We start from the raw sequence: 19,636 nt of genomic DNA, 5'->3' as shown, positions 1-19,636 counted from the left end.
GATTGAAGATTTGTTTCATTACCTTGATCAGCTTGGTAGCCTTGATGAAGTTGACAGCATACTCGTTGTGTTCCTCCATGCCTGTGCCGATGGTCAGGATGTTTGGGTCAAAGATGATGTCATTGGGATCAAATCCCACATTGCTGACAAGCAGCTTGTAGGCCCGACTGCAGATCTCCACTTTGCGGTCTGAATCTGTGGCCTGGGGAGGACGGAGCACTGATCAGCATGTACATTTGTGTTTGTGATGGAGACTTTGTGTTTGAGTCCTCACCTGTCCCTCCTCGTCGAAGGCCATGACCACCACAGCAGCTCCGTAGCGCTGCACAGTAGCAGCTCTGTGGAGAAACTCCTCCTCTCCTTCTTTCAGACTGATACTGTTGACGATGCACTTGCCCTGACAGCATTTCAACCCAGCCTCAATCACGGCGAAGTTAGACGAATCAATGCATAGAGGAACCTGGGGAGCAGAGGAGGAGGGTCCATCTCTTTCTCTCTGATTCACTGATAGGCTTATTTACATAGTTTTCAAGAGGTTCCTATCCTAAATTAGACTTTTTCTAAATAAAACAAAAAGGACAATAAACTGTTAACTAACGAATGAAGGTGACATATAAAGCTGTACAGAATAAAGGTAGCGGTGATATCCATGTAAGCTGACAAAATGTTTTAATTATTTTCAAAAGATGGTTTATGTCCTTTTAAATAGTTTTAATCATATTCGTGTCTGTCCAAGTGTTCATGTTTCTTAAAAGTTTGATTTGAATTAGTTATTTGCTGATTTAAAAACAGGCTCATGATTGACAGCTGACGCGACTAGTCCTCGATACTGTGACTCCACGGACACTACTGCACACACTCTGGCTGCACTATTATCACAGTAAATAGAATTTATTATCACTTGATTTAAGTGTTGAACTTTAATCAGGCCGAACCTGAGGGTACACTGAGGCTAAAGGTAATCTGACTGGCTTCTGGCTTGTATGACAGCCCTCTGAAAGCCATGTGGCCGCTCAATAGATCAGACATCATTACCTCTGTGTCTTTTTAAACTAAACACTGTCTCATTTTAGAACATAGGACAAGATGGAGAATATTAAACACCTGATAACGCCAAGGTACAATTGAAGACTATCTACTATTATCTATATTACATTACCAGTCTTACAGAGTTCAAATGAGAGGTTCCTGGTCTCTTCCTGCCCCCAACCCTATCACTCTCTCTTCCCTCCCCTCTTTGCCACCCACCTCTCCTCTCTTCCCCATTTTACTCTGCTCAGCCCACCCGGGCGATACTGATGGCCACCTACATTGAGGCTGGTACTGCCAGAGGGTTTTTCCAGTTAATGAGAGATGGCCCTAAAAATGTTACTGAATTCCACTTTTGTGTGCGACTGTCACTCACGTCTATGGCTGCTAATAGAACCCGTAAGACCAATTTGTCACATGTACCTGTTAGCCATCATCACAGTAATATAGTAACGATAAGTAAGTCAACATTATTAAAAGTCAGAAGGATGATGAATGAATTAAAAGACTTTGTGTTCATCATACCTGGTCTATCTGCAATGACTGATATTATCAATGTTTTTCTTAAAATTAAACTGATTTAGTGTTCAAATGTGTAGCTTATATACAAGTTTGAATGATTTACCTAACCAGTGTAATTTTTCATACATTGCATTTCAGCTATTTCAGAGGTCTGTTAAGCTTCGACACATTCTTCAGACCCAAGTTCACAACCTTTCTAAATAATGGCTCTGTACTTCAGCTCAATACAAAGTACGGCAAGAAAACAAACATTGTGCTTTTACTTTGTAGACAAATTGCTAAAGAGGGAAGTGATTCTATGAATGTTGATATGAATGACAGAGAACAAAACCAGCGGCTCCCAGTAATATCTGTGTCAGTCCGATATGGTGAAATTCAAATTTGATTTGTCTAGCACCAAATCATAATAGACATTATCTCAAAGACAGACGTTTGTGGAATTCGTAGACATTCCAAAATGTCTCCTTAGTAAAAAGGCCAGTTGTAAGTAAGTAGAAGCTTATACAGAAGATGATTGATGACAATGGAATTTATAACAGACCAGTGTTCCTTCACAATTAGTAAAACATCAACAGCAGCTTTTTCCAACAATGACACTGTTTCGCTGTGGTGTCCTATATGACAGGAGGTTAGCAGAACAGCAGCTGTAGTGCTTTGTCTGTGTCAATATAAAAGCACTGTCATGTTTACAGGCCTGCCATGTTATGTAATGGTATTGGTCATGGTTTTGTATTTATATAGCGCTTTTCTAGTATTGATAAACTCTCAAAGCGCTTTACAGTACAGCTTTTACAATCACCGATTCATACACGCATTCATACAGTGCATCTATTCCCAGCACTTTGTTATTCTATGGGGGGCCAGTCGGGGTTCAGCATCTCGGACACTTCGGCATGCAGATGGGTCAGACTGGGGATCAAACTGCCGACCTTCAGGTTGGAGGACGACCACTCTACCCCTCAGCCACAGCCGCGGGGTTGTTGTTGCAAGATCAATTCAATCAATCAGTTAAAATAGAAGGAGATTTGTTGCATCAGGTGTGTGTTCAGTTCCACTGCCTTTAAATCCTACCCGTGCTATGTCTGGCTCAGAGGCGATGTAGTTACAAAATCGGGCCATGGCTGATGGGCCCTCCAGCATCCCCTCATCCATGTTTATATCCAGGACCTGGGCTCCCATCTCCACCTGGGTCTTAGCAATGCTTAGCGCCTCCTGGAAAAAAAAGAGAGAACCACAACACGATCAAAACATACACTGACAGTCAAATGAATGAATAACTTAAAAGATTCAGGAAATTTTGTTTCACCTCATAGTTTCCTGCCATGATCAACTTTGCAAACTTGCGAGACCCGGCCACGTTACATCGCTCTCCAATGTTTACAAAGTTGGTGTACGGGCCGATCCTGAACGGCTCTAAGCCTAGAAATCAGAGAGAGGTCTGTATGGCTGGTCTGTACATAAACAGTTCTGGACGGTTTGCCACAAGATCAAGGTCAGGGAAGAGCCCATTACATAATGAGATTGGGCATTTTTTACATCTTTGCTGAACTTCGGGACATATTTCATGAAAAAAAAACAAGCATGTTAAGGGGACTGGTTTCTTTAAGCGCAAAGGCGAAGCTCAATCGACATCAGGAGGTTTGTAAGCGCTTTAGAATGTTGAAGAATGTTTGAAATTTCATGAGTAAAAGCCTTTATCCAAAAGAGAATGACACAATATCAAATATCTTGTCTTTCAATGACAAGTTGAAAGAAGAGCAGGTCAGAAAACTCGCTTTCCAAAGAGTTTTACAGCTGACTTCCCAGATGTTGGCAGATGGTTTTTCTTACCCGAGAGCACCAAGTTCTCTGGATGAACGTCAGTAGCGGGAGTTCTTGGCTTGCAGTGTCTGACTGCTTCAGATATGGCTCTGCGGGGGGAGGACGGAGAGGATGACATTTAAAAAAAAAAATCTAAATCTTATGAATATATATTTCAAATCAGAGACATGACAGTGACCTGATGTGTCCTGGAGTGGTCCCACAGCAGCCTCCAACAATATTTACCAGTCCATCTCGAGCAAAATCCTGTCAACAGAAAGTGACACAAACACTGAGCTGCAGCCAATGAGGCAGCCAGGGCTACTCTGGGTTACAAAGCACACATCTTCTACTTTAACCAGGATTGTCCTGAGCATCTTCAATATCTTTTTTCAAGAATTCTTCCCATGGCATCTTAATTAGGTTTCACTAAACAACACAGAAATCCCACACAAGGAATACAGAAAATAATGGATTAAAGGTAATTTTTATTTCCTGTACTTTCAAAGTGATGATTGGTTCAACATTTAGGAAAACATCCTTATTCACTTTGTTTCCAAAAGTGAGATGAGCGGTGGGACATCATCTGGTGTGAGTGACTCAGAGATATTGAGCTTGCTCAGCACAAGGGCTGTCTCTTTTACGTCTCTACGTTTGTGTCTGGATTCAACAGAAAAGCTCTGACCGGCTTCTTAATGACCTTTAAACCTGTAGGTGTATTTGAACATAGCCAGGCCAGCTGGTTCCGGCCACTTCCAGTCTTACAGGTCTCCAGACTAAACTCGTCTAACCCCATTCAGACTCCAGTTCTCACAGACATGAGATTAATACCAATCTACTTTTAAAATGTATATATACATATTTATCGGAATTTTTCAGCTGTATGTTATTTAGAGGACAATGGACAGCCAGAGTGAAATGGGGGAGAAAATTAACGCAGACTTGCAGTAAAGGGACGATTCAGAGCTGAACCCTCAGTCTTATCCAGCTCTCAAAACAATTGAGAGCGTAGGAAGCATGTTTCCCAAAATTTGATTAATACTTGTTACTCTTTCAGCGATTGAGGGACTCTTGAATGTGCTGCCATGTGTCATCTGCTTTTGTTTCTTGAGGTTTGACTAAGAAAGCTTGGGCAGAGCAAGAAGGCTCCCTGGCTTAGTGTTGAATGATTGTACGGCTACCAAGAAAATATCTGATGTAACTGAGAAATTGGTGAAATATTTGCTAAAACGCACCTGCATCCAAGACGTCCACCAAGACAATGCTACATGTACCCACATATGGCACAGGAAGTTAGAACCACCTCCTCCAACTCAGCCAAAAAGCCACAATATCTTTTTCAAAATTAAAGGATCATCCTGCACATCCTGATAATGTTAATATTTATTTCTTGACAATCTTTAAAAAAAATAGAAGCACAGAAACCTTTAGACTGGAAGCCGTTACTTCTGGAGTTTCATCATACCCTCCGAATGTGTTGGGAAGACCTACCAGATAACACACAGAGACCATGACAATATTACACCAGCCTGAATGATCCGACGTATAATGCAACCTAAATTAGGCCAAAGGTCTGAGAGCTACACCTGCTTATATCAAGAGAGTAGAGTTAGTTACAGTCCACTAAAACATGACAATGTTCCCAACAACCTGCCCCTAAGTGTCTGAAAGAGTGCCAAGATGGGAATGTACCATGTACTCGCATAATTTAAAATAAATGATGCCTTCAATTTGAAGAGGTGTTTACATTTGCACCATATTGAATTCAGTGGAGCAGATATGGAGCCTTGAGTGTGCTGATGCAATTACTATTATAAACTCATGCAGTGCTTGGATAACACTGAATACATTTTCATCAATGAGTTTGAAAGAATTTAATAAAAGCAATTAGGTATATTTAGTCATAATAATCATGAATACTTAAGGTATGGCTATAAATGTCTTTAATTAGGTCACAGAGGCTGTTGATCACCCGGTTCTGATCAGTTCCTTCAAGACGATATTGAGATATTGTGTTGACGAGACTGGAATAGACGGAACGTAGAACATCCTGAAAACATACCACAACTGCACTGTACTAACTAACAACTTTAATTGGTTTGAACTTATTAATCTGCTAATCAAACAGACAATCTTATATTAACTGTAGTTGCACACTATGGTGTAATCTGTCTTTCTATTTTTTTAATACTTTATTTTCAAATTTTTGATACATAACAAAGTGTTGACAAGATGTACTACAAATTCACAAACAAAAACAAAACATAGGGTAAAAACACATACCAAAGACAAACAGTAACAAAATAAAAACAAGCTGCCAGACAGATTACTCAATTATATATATGGTCTTTATCTCAGCCCTATCTCAGAGAGAGGGCCAAGTAACATGAATAAGTGAACAGAGTAATATACTACATCAACTAATGTAGCCAGGTAGGTCAGAGTTGCTGTGGAGTTAAAGATATATTGCACTACGCTAAAGCAGGTCCCCATGTTCTCTCAAACCTTTTGTGTGTGTTGCCCTTGTGTTGACGCAGTTTTTCCATTAGAATAACACAGAACATCTCTTTAAGCCAGTGTGTAAAGCAGGGTGGAGAAGTAGACTTCCAAGTCAGAAGAATACGTTTCTTAGCGATCACCATCCCTAAGTGTAGAGCAGTTTGTGTATCATAAGGAAGCTTACGAGTCTCCGCAGAGCATCCAAGGATGGCCAGATCGCAGTTTGGCTGAATGTCTCCAGAATAGGCTTTTGAGAGCCACTGAAAAATGTTACTCCAAAAATTATACAAATAAGGGCAAAACCAAAAAAGGTGGTAATCTGTCTTTCTGACACACTTTGAGCACAAGAGCCGAAACGTTTGAATGTATAATCTGGGTTTAGGCCTTGATTGCTCTGTAATGACATTACTGACATGATAAGCTGCATCATGCCTGTGTTGTGTTTCACAGATGTTTGGACTGAGTGTGGGTTTACCTGCGTTGGGATAACAGATAATGAAAGCTGTGGTGCTTTTTCCAATGGCCTCAATGAATGGTCTCATCTCTGTCGCTCCTAAGGCACAGTTGAGACCAATACTGAAACACAGAGAGGAACAGCCAATGAGCCTCAGAGAGATTAATAAGACTTAATAGAAACAAAGTTGTGCTACTTTCAATTCTCTAATAGTACAACATAGTAAAGCAGGTATTAATTTTGCTGCAGGGATCACGTGATTTAAATTACAGCACACCAAAAGTGCGTCAGATCTTTGTCTGTGTTACATATGTTTATGACACCTCATTTTCACCCGGAGATATTATTATTTATTTAATTTTCATTTTGGCATGTTGTGTGTTTGAAGCATCATCAACCCCTCCACTCGCTCGTGGTGAATCCAGTTGGGGAACTCCTACTTTGTTCTTGCAACGACTTCTGCTGACTTTATACAATTGGCTGCACAAAGAAAGTGTGCAGATACTCCGGACATTCGAGTTCCTGCATACCCAGTTCATTGCCTGTCTGAAATCAGCTCAAGTGTAATTAGTTGTGAGGTAACTTACCAAAGTGGTTTAGCATGAGATAAACTCACTACAAAGGCCTCTCCTGTCTGACCAGACAAAGTTCTTCCACTTCGGTCAACAATGGTCCCTGAGATCTAGATCATGAGTGTGACATGAGGGATATATGAATATTTAAATAAATTTATATATATAAACTTAAGAGAACACACTTTTGTAAATAGAAAATAAATAAATATAGGAAAATGTGGTTTTTAAAGTTACAATGAAATAAACATACAAATATGGGTTTTCTTTCATAGCTCTTTTCAAACAGCAGGTCGATGGCGAACAAGGCAGCCTGTCGAAGAAAAAATTGACTCTTAGAAACATCCGTCCCTGGACAAGAATAGCATCAGGTCACATAATCTTCTAACAGCATCACAAAGCTACATTTAGAATGTGTCCATTGGAATTACTCTTTCAAAAAAAGGGGTATCTCACATGTCCACCCAAACAGATGTGATCAAAAGATATAAGCATATGTAAACTCTAGACTAAAGACTATATTATTATACTTCAACTAAAATCTTTTTGCAATGTAATCATTAGAAAATTTAAATGAAAGAATCAATACCACATAACTGTGGTCCCAATATTGAGCAGTTTTCACCCCCCTGTAAATGTTTTGCAATATCTTGGATTATAATAGTTGTGTGATTATAATTATTAACCAACATTTAAAAAGGTGCTAGGACAATGATGTCAAAATAGATTAATTGAATTATTCAATATATTGACATAAATTAAATGTGTTTACCTTTGCATTGGCAGTGTCGAAGACAGTTTCAACCAGAATGATGTCTGCTCCTCCGTCTAGTAAACCTCTGACCTGCTCTGTGTAGGCTTCTACTAACCCATCAAAGGCTGAAGACGGCACACACACACACACACACACACATTACTGATACACCCATAGCACATTTTCTCAGTTGACAAATACCTGGTGGCACCTTTCTGTCAATCTTACCGTCGCCAAAGGCACCATTAGCTCCACTTATGAGACAGGTCACTTTTTAGCCTATCTGGATGATATATCAAGCTTTGACCTATGATAAAAAATCCAGCATTCTCTCATGGGATTTGTCAGTTATGCTGGAGGTCCTTCCTTTGAGCCCATTAAGTCTATGGTTCTTCTTTAAACACCTGCGAAGCAGGTGGGTGACCTTTGCTTTGTCAGGGCACCCATTCGGTGACAAGTTCACTTCTGATGGCTCAAAAGTTACATTAGGCCGAAATGTGGCGGATTTGCTGAAGTTTATAGTTGCAATATTTTGTTAAGCTTTTATCCTCCTATTTTTTGCATTAAAGGAGCAGGGGAAGTTATGTTCCATGTATCTTTGGCCATCGCTCTGGCTTCCAACAACAGAGGCCTGTGAGCACATTCGATCAGAGGCATGGCGAATTCATCCACATTGATTAAAGGTGTAAACATGGGTGAAATCTGTGCAGCAGCTAGTTAGTTGTCAGTGCACGTATTTATTAAGATTCAAGATTTTTTATTGTCAAATGCAAAACAGTAACAATTAAATAGTCACTGGCAATGAAATGCTTGAGTCACAGGCTCTCTTCTAGCAATACTCAAGTAATTACAACTAAAAAAATAAGTAAATAGAAATAGTATAAAATAGAATAAAATAGAATATTAGGTTTTACCATTTGGACATGTTGTCGCATATAATGAGACTATATAATACAATAGATTGCTGGAGGTTTGACCCTAGTTGGGGGCTGCTATGTGCGGCGTGAAAACATGTCCTTTCTTTATGTGACACACAGGGAACAATGTAATGAATACTTCTGTTCCCTGAAGGAGAGGAGTCGTCTTTCTGCATCCCAAGATCTTAAGAAAACGTAATCTTCTTACTGACGTTCCTGAAGTCCGGTCTCTCCACAGACGGTGATACAGACAGGGTTTTATTTGTGGGACCCACTGCCCCGGCCACATAGCGTTTAGACCCTGATAACACAAGCAGATTACGGTTGATGTTGCGCATCTGAGAATTTGCCCAAGAGTGATAAAGATTCAGTTTACCAGTTTGTTTGGTGAAATCGTCAACAGCCCTCCTCGCCAGCTCGGCCGACATCCTGTTTAGACGATAGGCCTGCACCACAATCGCACAACACACATTACATTATAAAGAGATAAAGGAGTCTGTGACAAACTGGTAATTCAATCACACATGTTACTTATACTCTACTTTATGCCCCTGTATTCATAAACAGCGTATAAACATGTAGTACTTTGTGAATGTGAAGAATTTGTCCAAAGGTGTAACTATGCTATGAAGGCATGCTACAACTGTATTGTGTTACACTTTCACTGTCATTTATTTTAATTAGGTACGTGTCACCTAAAACAGACTAACTTTCCTACCCAGCCTGCTCACGAATGCAAGTGCCACAGACAATAAAAAAACGCTGTTTGTCTTCTGAGTTATACATAAAGGAACGGTGGGTATTTGTTTTTACAGAAACATGGTTTGATGATAACATCTCAGACACCACCGCTAAGCCAGCTAACAGGCCAGAGCCTTGTAAAGGGGGGGGGGGGGGGGGGGTAGTCATTATAACAACCAATATGAAGTTCTAGGCACAACTTAAAACTCTGTATACACAGCCTTCCACAACTGTTCCTGGTCTCTCTCACCCCCGCTTTATCTTTGATTCACCATTTCTCTGCTCTCAACCAGTAGAGGCAGTTTCTATCAACTCCAACTGGTCAGACCATTCTCCTCTGAGCTACCTCATCAACAACCAATCAAAGTCACATTTGTCTTATCATTATCATTTATCATTCTACTTGATATGAACTTTCACTCAAGATTCTGATGTGTATCTGCAGGAGTCTTTACACTGCACTGCTGCAGCATGATTGGCTGATGGCATATTGCATTGCTCCATGAATTAGTATGTTTACACGTGTTAATAAAGTCCTCAGGGCTCTGTGTGACCATATGTATGATATGAAACTATATATTCCATAACTGTGTAATGTATTATCTCTTTTAATACAGATGTTTTTATTTTGAGTGATGCATCTCTTTAGGCCAAAGTAATATAATAAGTAAATCCTTTTCAAATTCAACCTAGTTGTGAGAATAGAAAAACATTCAAATGGTTTAAAGTTTTTTTCCTGGTGAATGATAAATATGTAGTGTTTATGGAGATAAACTGTCTGAGCTGTGTCTGCTGAATGCTGGGAGGATCAAGGACACGGAACTAGGTGAAGAGCGGCCAGCTGTTTGTAGTAACGGGGGCAGTTCTCATTATCAGAACAGTTCATCAGGTGGTCAATAAGTTAACACCACAGTCTGTGTACTTGACATTTATTTGTACTGCGGTCTTCTATGCAGGTCAAGCTTCGGAGGTAAACATCATACCATGTGTTCCAGTCCATAGTCTGCCTGAGCGATGGAAGTGCTGCTGAATGTGTTAGTCTCTATGATATCCGCACCAGCATTCAGGTATTCCTTTACACACAGAGGAGAGCACAGGTCACATAACTAAAAAACTCACACATTCAACGACAATCCTATTTAAACAAAGGCACTGACTATGTTTACATGGACACCAATATTCCGCTTTAAAGGGCACATATTATGCCCATTTCACCACATTTGATATGGTTCCTTGGGGTCTTAATGAAATGTCTGTAACATTTTTTGGTAAAAATACCACAAGGATCATTTAAAACAGCACATTTTTACTCTGTCTAAAACAGCCCTCCTGAGATCAAGCTGTTTTGAGGGCCTCGCCCCCCTATCATTCATTTCTGCAATACAAATATGACTGAGGAATAAAATACATAAATTACTCTTCCCTGTGTATTACTTTGCTAACTGCTCATCTTACACGTGTCAATTGTTAACATTTTACATATCAAACATTAAAAGCACACAACTGTTTCTATAAACTTTTATTGTCAGAAAGAATGCCACAGAGCTTTTAAAAAATAGTTAATTTAAATGTTAATTAAATTTACTGGCTGGAAGAGAGGTAATAAATACAAAAAATACCAAGTATAATGAAAACATTGATTTCAAAAATACAATTTGTGCCATCAGTAGCCATACTGTAAACAAAGGAACACTCTATATTTGTGTGTCACCTTTATTCTCTAAATACAATGTGAACTTTGCTCAGCCGTTACAGGTATTTGTCGCAGAGAAGCTTTGTGAGCTGGTGTTGAGGCTATCTGAGCCGGAGAATCAGGGTGGTCCTGCCCTCCTGCTCGGTGCTCCAGATACGCAGAGTGTTCCCTGATGCTCAGGGAAGTTATACAGGGTTCAGACCTGCCCTTGATTGAAACTCGACACATAGCTGGCTATAACTTCCTGCTTGTCAGGTTTCTCATCCTTAGCAGAGAGGTCATCAGGTTTTGAGATCTTCAGCACCTCATTCACATATGGGGCCGGGTCCTGAAAAACCTGGTGAAAGATGAGGTCCAACAGGTTATCCACGTGATCTGTAATACAAATTGAGGGGAAAAGTTGGACATTTTGCACTTTTTGTATTTATTATTTTCTTTTTATAATTATTTTATTCTATTTATCGTGAAGACGATAAATAAATGGTCTTTAAATCGTGAAGACAATTTAAAGACAGCAGTTAATCGACATGTTATTTATGTTTCACATACTGTTTGTACACTGTTTGGCTTTTAAATAGAGCCTGTGAGAATCACGGAAGGTTGCATCTGCTTTCACCGGCTTTGCTGTGCACTCGCCCTTCTTATATATTACATCTGTCCCCCGCCGACACACAGGACAAACCTCAAACAGCTCCAGGAGGCGGTTTTCATAGACAATATATGTGGGTGTCTTATGAACAGGGTTGGAAGATTCCATTCTATTAGAACGACAAAGATTTCACCAAAAGGCTGCAACAGCTAAAAAAGTGTAGGATGGTAATCTATCTGATTATTGAAATGTTTAGATTAAATATTGAGTCACTCACGTCACATCTGCTGACTCAGTCAAGACTGTGATTGAGTCATCAGGATCATAGGTAGCATCCTGTGGCTCTCTGAAGTCCATACTGCAACAACTTGGGTTGTCCTCTCCCTCCTCCAAGCGAGGTCTCTTACAGCTGAGGTCCCAACACCGACATCAGTGCAGCACAGTTTTCTGTGTGCCTATGATAAAACAGACACAGTATCCATGGAGTCACAACAAATGAGATGCTGTTACAACTTTAACACGGAGACACAATCAATGACATGACGAAGTAACTGAGGGTAAACCAACCTGTACTTTTGTACTGAGGTCGCAGTGTTTTCATAGAAAGCTGCGTTCCATGTGTGCGCATCTTTGGTGGGTCCGTCTGGCATGCTACGTGATGTAGCCTAGCACCGTGAACAGATGTGAAAACCAAAAGCAGCAATGTTATTCATGTTTGTACTACTGTCATGCATACAAGGATACAAGGGCACATTTCCCCAACTAGGGCTGGTAATGAATAATCGTTCTAGTCCCGCACATTAAGACAACAACATCCTCCGGTATCTTGAACGAGCACCCGTAGCAGCAGCTGTAGCTGGAATTTAGGTTCGTGAGTGTTGTGCTCTCCAAGCTCTTTCCCTCCGACCGCTCGCGTGTCCTCCCTGGTGTACTGTGCCGCCGATTTTTTCCCACGGCAGCACTGGGCTGGAAGTTAGCTACAGCGCCAGTAGCAACCTTAGCAGCTACTGACGGCCGGCGCTGCTACTGACGGCCGGCGGCCGCGGCAGCTACTGACGGCCGGCAACCGTGGCAGCTACTGACGGCTGGCGCAGTTACTGGCATCCGGCGGCCGCCGCTAACTTCCAGCTACAGCAGCTACTAGGCACACACCAGCAGAGTGGGGGAAAGCGCGTGGAGAGCACAACACTCATGAACCTGCCGTGCGAACACCGTTCGACGCCGTCTTCTCGCTAAGACTCGCCAGCTGTCCTCGATTAATTGTTCAATAACGTTATTAACAGTTGAACATGAAAACTCCTGTAAAGTCTCTCCCTATCCCCCACCACTACATACTAGCCCCCCACCCACTCACACACGGCACAACATGCTAACGGCACTAGCCTCCACACAAAATGTCTAAAAGAAGCAAATACCAGAATTATTTAAAAAAAATACTTACATTTCCCTCGTCTTCAGTATTGCGATGGTAAGATGGCACGACCCCTCTTTCAATAACAACCTTTTAGAGAGTCCAGCGTTATATTGGCCCAGGTTGATAAAACAGTCTGATTCAAAGTGGTGGCAGGAACGTTGCCATCATATATGAACTCAATCCATCTCAATCTTGTGTCTTCTGAAGCTGGAGTCACATGAAAACATTTGTGCTGATTTGTACAGCCGACCACTGAGCATCTCGGTTGTTGAAATTGATTCATGCTGCCGTTAGCTTATCCAAGTGTTTCCAAGGCCAAGGCTTGCAAGAATGAAATGGCGGACACCAGTGGACCGAGCTTCTATAAAGTGGGAGGGTCCATCTAGGGGGTGGGTCGAGTGGTAGTGGGGGAGTGCATAGAGCTATGGGGGAATGTACTAAATGGGCATTTTTCGACTACGACGTCTATTTCGGTGGAAATTCCATTGGACGCACTTTAGCACATAGTTTCTGAAATAGAGGAACCACAACAAATCGCGGGAGTGATTTTCTTCCAGAGTTTTTGGGACGGTAGACATGCCAGATACCCAAACTAATGTGTAGAAGCACTACAAAAGTGGAATTTTCATAATATGTCCCCTTTAATAAAGTCTGTAGTCTGAAAAAGAGACTGCCACGTAAACAGACATTTCTGATTACCTTCACCCACATGTCAAATTTGGGATTAGCAATAACTGAATCAAGACATGTGGCGTTTTATGACCTTAGTCACATTTATGTAGACATGCAAGTCTTAATCACTTTTGAATCTCCTATTGGTGCTTTCACAGCATTTTGTGATAGTCATACATCAGTGACCAACTTCTTTAAAATTCACACGGTGTAAACAAGACAGTTTTAGCTTTTGCAAAATCAGAAAACATCCAAAATGTAGCATCGTGAAATCGTTTCCTATTATAGCATCATTGTAGCATTGTATTAAACTGTTTCAGGATAAGGGTATAAAACACCATAATAAAATAAAATGTCTTATACTGAATAAGTTCAATAGTAATATTGGCGTCCATGTAAACATAGTCACTGTTACTCACGAGGATCCACAGACCTCACATTGGACAGTTAATGCTGTGGATAATTTTTCTGTAGTTCACAGCGTGGTCTGTGACCAGAAGTTTCTTTACACTGCTTTTAAGCAACACGAAAAGATTCATTTCACTTCAGTTCTTGGCACATTAAAGGGAAATGAACTGCATGGCTGTAGTTTGGTTGAGCAGAGCCATCGTATTTTCTCCTTGACTGAATACCTTGTGTATTTTGTAAATTAGATCGGGCTGTGTGATGCTGAGAAGGTCGTTGTTGCCCTTCAGTGGAAGCTGGTGCTCTTTTAATTCGTCCCCTCTGAAATCTTCCTCTTCAAGTTGATGCTGCTGGATCATGGTTCCCATCCCGCCATCCAGGACCATAATCCTTTGCTGCAGCACTGCTCGTAGTTCGGATTCTAATTGACATTTGGATCCTAGAGAAAAAATAGAGACTTTCACTAACAGGGAAAAGAAACCATCAAATACATCAAGTGTTTGACAAACTTTCAACAAAAAAAAAAAAATCCCCATCCACCACCTCCAAAATGAAATCACTCAATCAGTTGTCTTAAATAGTGTCAATCAAGGCTGAAAAAATATAACAATCATATATATATTGTTTTTAACTGTTTATGGCTGTCCCATAGACTTGTATTGATTGACTGAACTAATCCCATTCAGGCGTGGATGTAAAGATATAACACAGTGAAAGTGTAAATCAAACAAGAAGAACTCAACTCAACGTGATGCATTCATTCTATAAATGAAAAGTACAGGAGGGGATGATTCATAACGTTATATATAGCCCAGTCAATCATTTCTAACTTTTATATAGTGTAATAACATCATTTCATAATCATAATGTCATATGACTGGTTAATATAAATATGAAGCAACTGTTGCAAGAATGAAGTAAACCGTATTAGTTGCAAAGGTTAATGCATTATTAGACTATGACATCATTTTCTGACCACACAGGGATGTCATGATGAAATCGTTCCTGGCATACAATCTTAAAAGATTCTTGGATCTATATAAACATTAAGTCATGTCTATAGCCCTATAGGAATGGGAGAACCTGGAAAATGTCTGTGCTATTTATTCACTTCATAACATCACTTATCATATGATGGAGAACATTTTTCTGACCAACATTATCATGATGATTGTCCTTTTAACTGGAAATATCTGCCCAGGAAATAAACCCACCAAGTTTGGTAAACATCAATAAATACATTGTCCTAGCTTCAACTACGAATGTTATAAATTGGATCTTTTTTTTTCTAGGCAATTTTTTAAACGATTGTGTATGATAATTACAGTTGATGACTAACACAGTGAAAAAAGGTGCCAGGTGTCTTACCAGTCTTACCAGTTTGTGAAGTCTACAGAATAGGCTACAGTGTAATAAGGCTAAAGTGTCCGGAGGAGGATAAACAACTCTCATAATCAACTGGACTGAGATGTGGTGACTGGGAAGGTCCCAGCATCTGAGTCGCTTTAGTTTCATGGATTTCAGATCCACAGTGAACCCTAACAGCCTGTGGATGAGGACGCTACCAGTGTTGGGAGTAACGGCGTTTAAGTATAACGGCGTTACTAACGGAGTTCTTTTTCAGTAACGGAGTAATCTAATTAATTACTTTTGTCATCGTTACAACGCCGTTATCGTTATTGATAATGTAAAGTGGCGCGTTACTACAATTTGGTTGAATGAAGCGTGCGGTTGTAACAAATCACCCTGTTCAAACCCCAGGGGAAATGCTCTACGCTTTTAATTTCAAGGACACGGGCGGATTCGACCCGCTGTGTACCTTGCGCGTTGCCCGACCAAGTTATTATAAACGAAAGATCCCTGGTTGGACCGATGACCTTGTTATCGGTCTAACCCCTAATTAAATAAATATAAATATAAACGAATTCGACACAAAAAGGTTGCGTATTATAAGTGTATTTAAACAAAACCCACATCAATCCCACATATCCCCGTGCTCGAGCCCGCAAACATAAACACGCTATTTACACACATTCAACACATCAATATTTATTTTTATATGTTTTAATTATATGCATCATATGGCAGGCTGCAATCTATTGAGTTCAAATAAATACCAAATGTTCTAAAATACTGTATATAGTGTTTTTATTCTTCAATCAGTTAATATAAACATCTTTGACGTTAAAGATGTTACAGAACGTAACAGCGTTATAAAACATGAAAAATAACGCCACAGTTACTTTGCTGAGTAACTAATTACTCTAACAATGTGGTAACTGAGTTACTAACTCAATTACTTTTTGGGAGAAGTAATTTGTAACTGTAATTAATTACTTTTTAGAAGTAACTTGACCAACACTGGACGCCACACACACGCACGTTTCGCCAGTGGTGCAGTGTGAACGTGACACTGACAGAAGCATGCAGTGTGTACACAAACCAAGCTGTTACAAGTATCTGCTGCACCTCCCTGCTTTGTTATCCACCTACATGTTAATGTTCTATCGATCCACTGTCTCAACTGGTTACGCGTGCTTTAGTTACATTGGTTATAGACGCTAGTTCGACCTCACACACACACACACACACACACACACACGTGGTGTAACAAGCGGGCAGCCGGAGAGTGCCTCCCAGTGAGATAGGAGGCTAACAGCTAAGTGCTAACGCCGGGAGAGAGCTGCATGTATTTACCCGCTTCGGCGGAGAACTTGTGGATGACGTTGGTCGGACCCATGTTGTGAAGAGGCAGCCTCGGAAACGGCCCTGTGCTCCGTATCGAGATCCCCGTGTAAATCCTGGGAATCAAACTTTCACCAACTCAGCTCTTATTCTCTGAGCCTCAGCTGCTTTCAGTGGCGAGTGCAGTGTTGCCAACTACTCAGTAAGGAAAGTAGCTATTGGCTGTCCTAAAAGTCGCTAGATGTCGCTAAATGACGACATCGCCGAATTTGCATAATGTAATGGTCGCCATAGGACGTACAGAAAGTGAGAAAAAAAACACCCTAAATATGTTTAGAGCTTAAAATAAGCTTTCTTCCACTGAAGCATATTACATTCACTTCACAAAAAAATTATTCTGTTTTTCTGGGATAATTATCTCAAGAGACAAATGCCCCATAAAAGAAAAAATTCAAGTGAATGCAATACGCTTCCGTATTTTTCTGTGATTCTTTTTTTTTTCTTGACATTGAAATAGGCCAACACTCTAGACCCACATACATAAATCGATTTTGTCCTGTATTGTTAAATGTTAGAATATCAAATTTAATCAAAAGGCTGTTATATGGCGCTCATCATCGTGTGCTGCAGGATGATGTGCGCTGCACGATGATGTGCGCCACATTATCCTGCGGCGCACTTCATCCTGCCACGCACCTCATCGTGTACGATGATGTGCGTTGATGATGACATGCGCTGCAGGATGAAATGCACCGCAGGATGATGTGCGCAGCCGGATGATGTGCGGTGATGATGATATGCGCCGTGATGATGTGCACCGCAGGATGAAGTGCGCCGTAGGATGATGTGCGCTGCAAGATGATGTGCGCCGATGATGTGAGGTGATGACATTCGCCACAGGATGATGTGTGGCGTGATGATGTGTGCCAGGATGATGTGCCACACGATCATGTGCAATGATGATGTGCGCCGATGTGCTCCCCAGTATGATGTGCTCCACAAGATGATGTGCACTCTAGGATGATGTGCGCTGCAGGATGATGTGCGCTGCAGGATGATGTGCGCCACAGGATGAAGTGCGCTGTAGGATGATGTGCGCTGCAGGATAATGTCCGCCGCAGGATGATGTGCGTGCAGGCATGATGATGTGCGCCACAGGATGAAGTGCGCTGTAGGATGATGTGCGCAGCAGGATGATGTGCGCCAATGATGTGAGGTGATGATGATATGCGCCGCAGGATGATGTGCGGCATGATGATGAGCGCCACAGGATGAAGTGCGCTGTAGTCGATGATGATGTCCGCCGTAGGATGATGTGCGCCAAGATGATGTGCGCCGATGATGTGAGGTGATGGTGATATGTGCCTCAGGATGTGCGCCGATGATGTGAGGTGATGACATGCGCTGCAGGATGATGTGCGCTGCAGGATGATGTGCGCCACAGGATGAAGTGCGCTGTAGGATGATGTGCACTGCAGGATAATGTGCGCAGCAGGATGATGTGCGCGCAGGCATGATGATGTGCGCTGCAGGATGAAGTGTGCTGTAGGATGATGTGTGCAGCAGGATGTTGTGCGTTGATGATGTGAGGTGATGACGATATGCCCCGCAAGATGCAAGATGATGTCTGGCGTGATGATATGCGCCAGGATGATGTGCGCCAGTGAAGTGAGGTAATGATATATGCGCTGCAATATGATGTGCACCGCAGGATGATGTGCGCGCACAGGCATGTTGACGTGCGCTGCAGGATGAAGTGCGCTGTAGTATGATGTGCACAGCAGGATGATGTGCGCCGATGATGTGAGGTGATGATGATGATATGCGCCGCAGGATGATGTGCGGCACGATGATGTGCGGCGATGATGTGAGGTGATAGTGAAATGTGCCTCGGGATGTGCGCCGATGATGTGAGGTGATGACATGCGCTGCAGGATGATGTGCGCTGCAGGATGATGTGCGCCACAGGATGAAGTGCGCTGTAGGATGATGTGCGCTGCAGGATAATGTGCGCAGCAGGATGATGTGCGCGCAGGCATGATGATATGCGCTGCAGGATGATGTGCGGCGTGATGATGTGCGCAGCAGGATGATGTGTGCCGGGGATATGAGGAAATGATGATTTGCGCTGCAGGATGAGGTGCGTGCAGGATGATGTGCGCCACACGATCATGTGCGGTGATGATGTGCGCCGATGTGCTCCCCAGTATGATGTGCACCACAGGATGATGTGCACTCTAGGATGATGCGCGCTGCAGGATGATGTGCAAAGCAGGATGATGTGCGTGATGTGCGCTGCAGGATGTGCGGTGATGATATGCGCCGTGATGATGTGCACCGCAGGATGAAGTGCGCCGTAGGATGATGTGCGCCACACGATTTTGAGCGGTGATGATGTGCACTCTAGGATGATGTGCACTGCAGGATGATGTGGCTGCAAGATGATGTGCGCCAATGTGCTCTCAAGTAGGATGTGCGCTGCAGGATGATGTGCGCCACAGGATGAAGTGCACTGTAGGATGATGTGCGCTGCAGGATGATGTGCGCCGCAGGATGATGTGCGCGCAGGCATGATGATGTGCGCTGCAGGATGGAGTGCGCTGTAGGATGATGTGCGCAGCAGGATGATGTGCCCGGATGATGTGAGGTGATGACTATATGCGCCTTAAGATAATGTTTTGCGTGATGATATGCGCCAGGATGATGTGCGCCAGTGAAGTGAGGTAATGATATATGCGCTGCAGTATGATGTGCGCCGCAGAATGTGCGCGCGCAGGCATGATGATATGAGCCGCAGGATGATGTAGGATGTCATGCAGAGATGGCTTCTTTTGACAAATCTCTCAGATGATCATGTATTAATCCATATCAGTGCATAAGACATTAAAAG

At 41.9% G+C, this 19,636-nt stretch overlaps 1 protein-coding gene and 1 long non-coding RNA gene across 3 annotated transcripts in view; both read right to left on the bottom strand.

The window, feature by feature from the left end:
- mtr (5-methyltetrahydrofolate-homocysteine methyltransferase) overlaps nt 1-16,937 on the bottom strand; it is a 47,753-nt gene extending 30,816 nt beyond the window's left edge. Inside the window, exons 1-16 of one of the 2 annotated variants that reach the window (XM_062413785.1) lie at nt 16,759-16,937; nt 14,289-14,500; nt 10,272-10,361; nt 8,924-8,993; nt 8,756-8,848; nt 7,649-7,755; nt 7,130-7,189; nt 6,892-6,986; nt 6,326-6,426; nt 4,777-4,838; nt 3,551-3,618; nt 3,382-3,461; nt 2,858-2,970; nt 2,623-2,763; nt 275-460; nt 23-202 (exon numbers count right to left, since the gene is read on the bottom strand). In XM_062413785.1, coding sequence (XP_062269769.1) covers nt 23-202; nt 275-460; nt 2,623-2,763; nt 2,858-2,970; nt 3,382-3,461; nt 3,551-3,618; nt 4,777-4,838; nt 6,326-6,426; nt 6,892-6,986; nt 7,130-7,189; nt 7,649-7,755; nt 8,756-8,848; nt 8,924-8,993; nt 10,272-10,361; nt 14,289-14,500; nt 16,759-16,801 — 1,701 coding nt within the window. In that variant the 5' untranslated portion in view covers nt 16,802-16,937. The remainder of the gene's footprint in view (nt 1-22; nt 203-274; nt 461-2,622; nt 2,764-2,857; nt 2,971-3,381; nt 3,462-3,550; nt 3,619-4,776; nt 4,839-6,325; nt 6,427-6,891; nt 6,987-7,129; nt 7,190-7,648; nt 7,756-8,755; nt 8,849-8,923; nt 8,994-10,271; nt 10,362-14,288; nt 14,501-16,758) is intronic. The other variant, XM_062413786.1, reaches the window with a different exon arrangement.
- LOC133975799 (uncharacterized) lies at nt 10,375-12,875 on the bottom strand. The gene is made up of 3 exons (XR_009924790.1): nt 12,138-12,875; nt 11,848-12,025; nt 10,375-11,356 (listed from the first exon to the last, which is right to left on the bottom strand). It is a non-coding gene; the product is annotated as an uncharacterized LOC133975799 (long non-coding RNA).
- Nucleotides 16,938-19,636: the final 2,699 nt, after the last annotated feature.

Source organism: Platichthys flesus, chromosome 20, assembly GCF_949316205.1.
Source record: "Platichthys flesus chromosome 20, fPlaFle2.1, whole genome shotgun sequence".
NCBI classification, from domain to species: Eukaryota; Metazoa; Chordata; class Actinopteri; order Pleuronectiformes; family Pleuronectidae; genus Platichthys; species Platichthys flesus.
The sequence above is the reverse complement of the archived record's forward strand: the minus strand, read 5'-3'. Positions and strand labels throughout refer to the sequence as shown.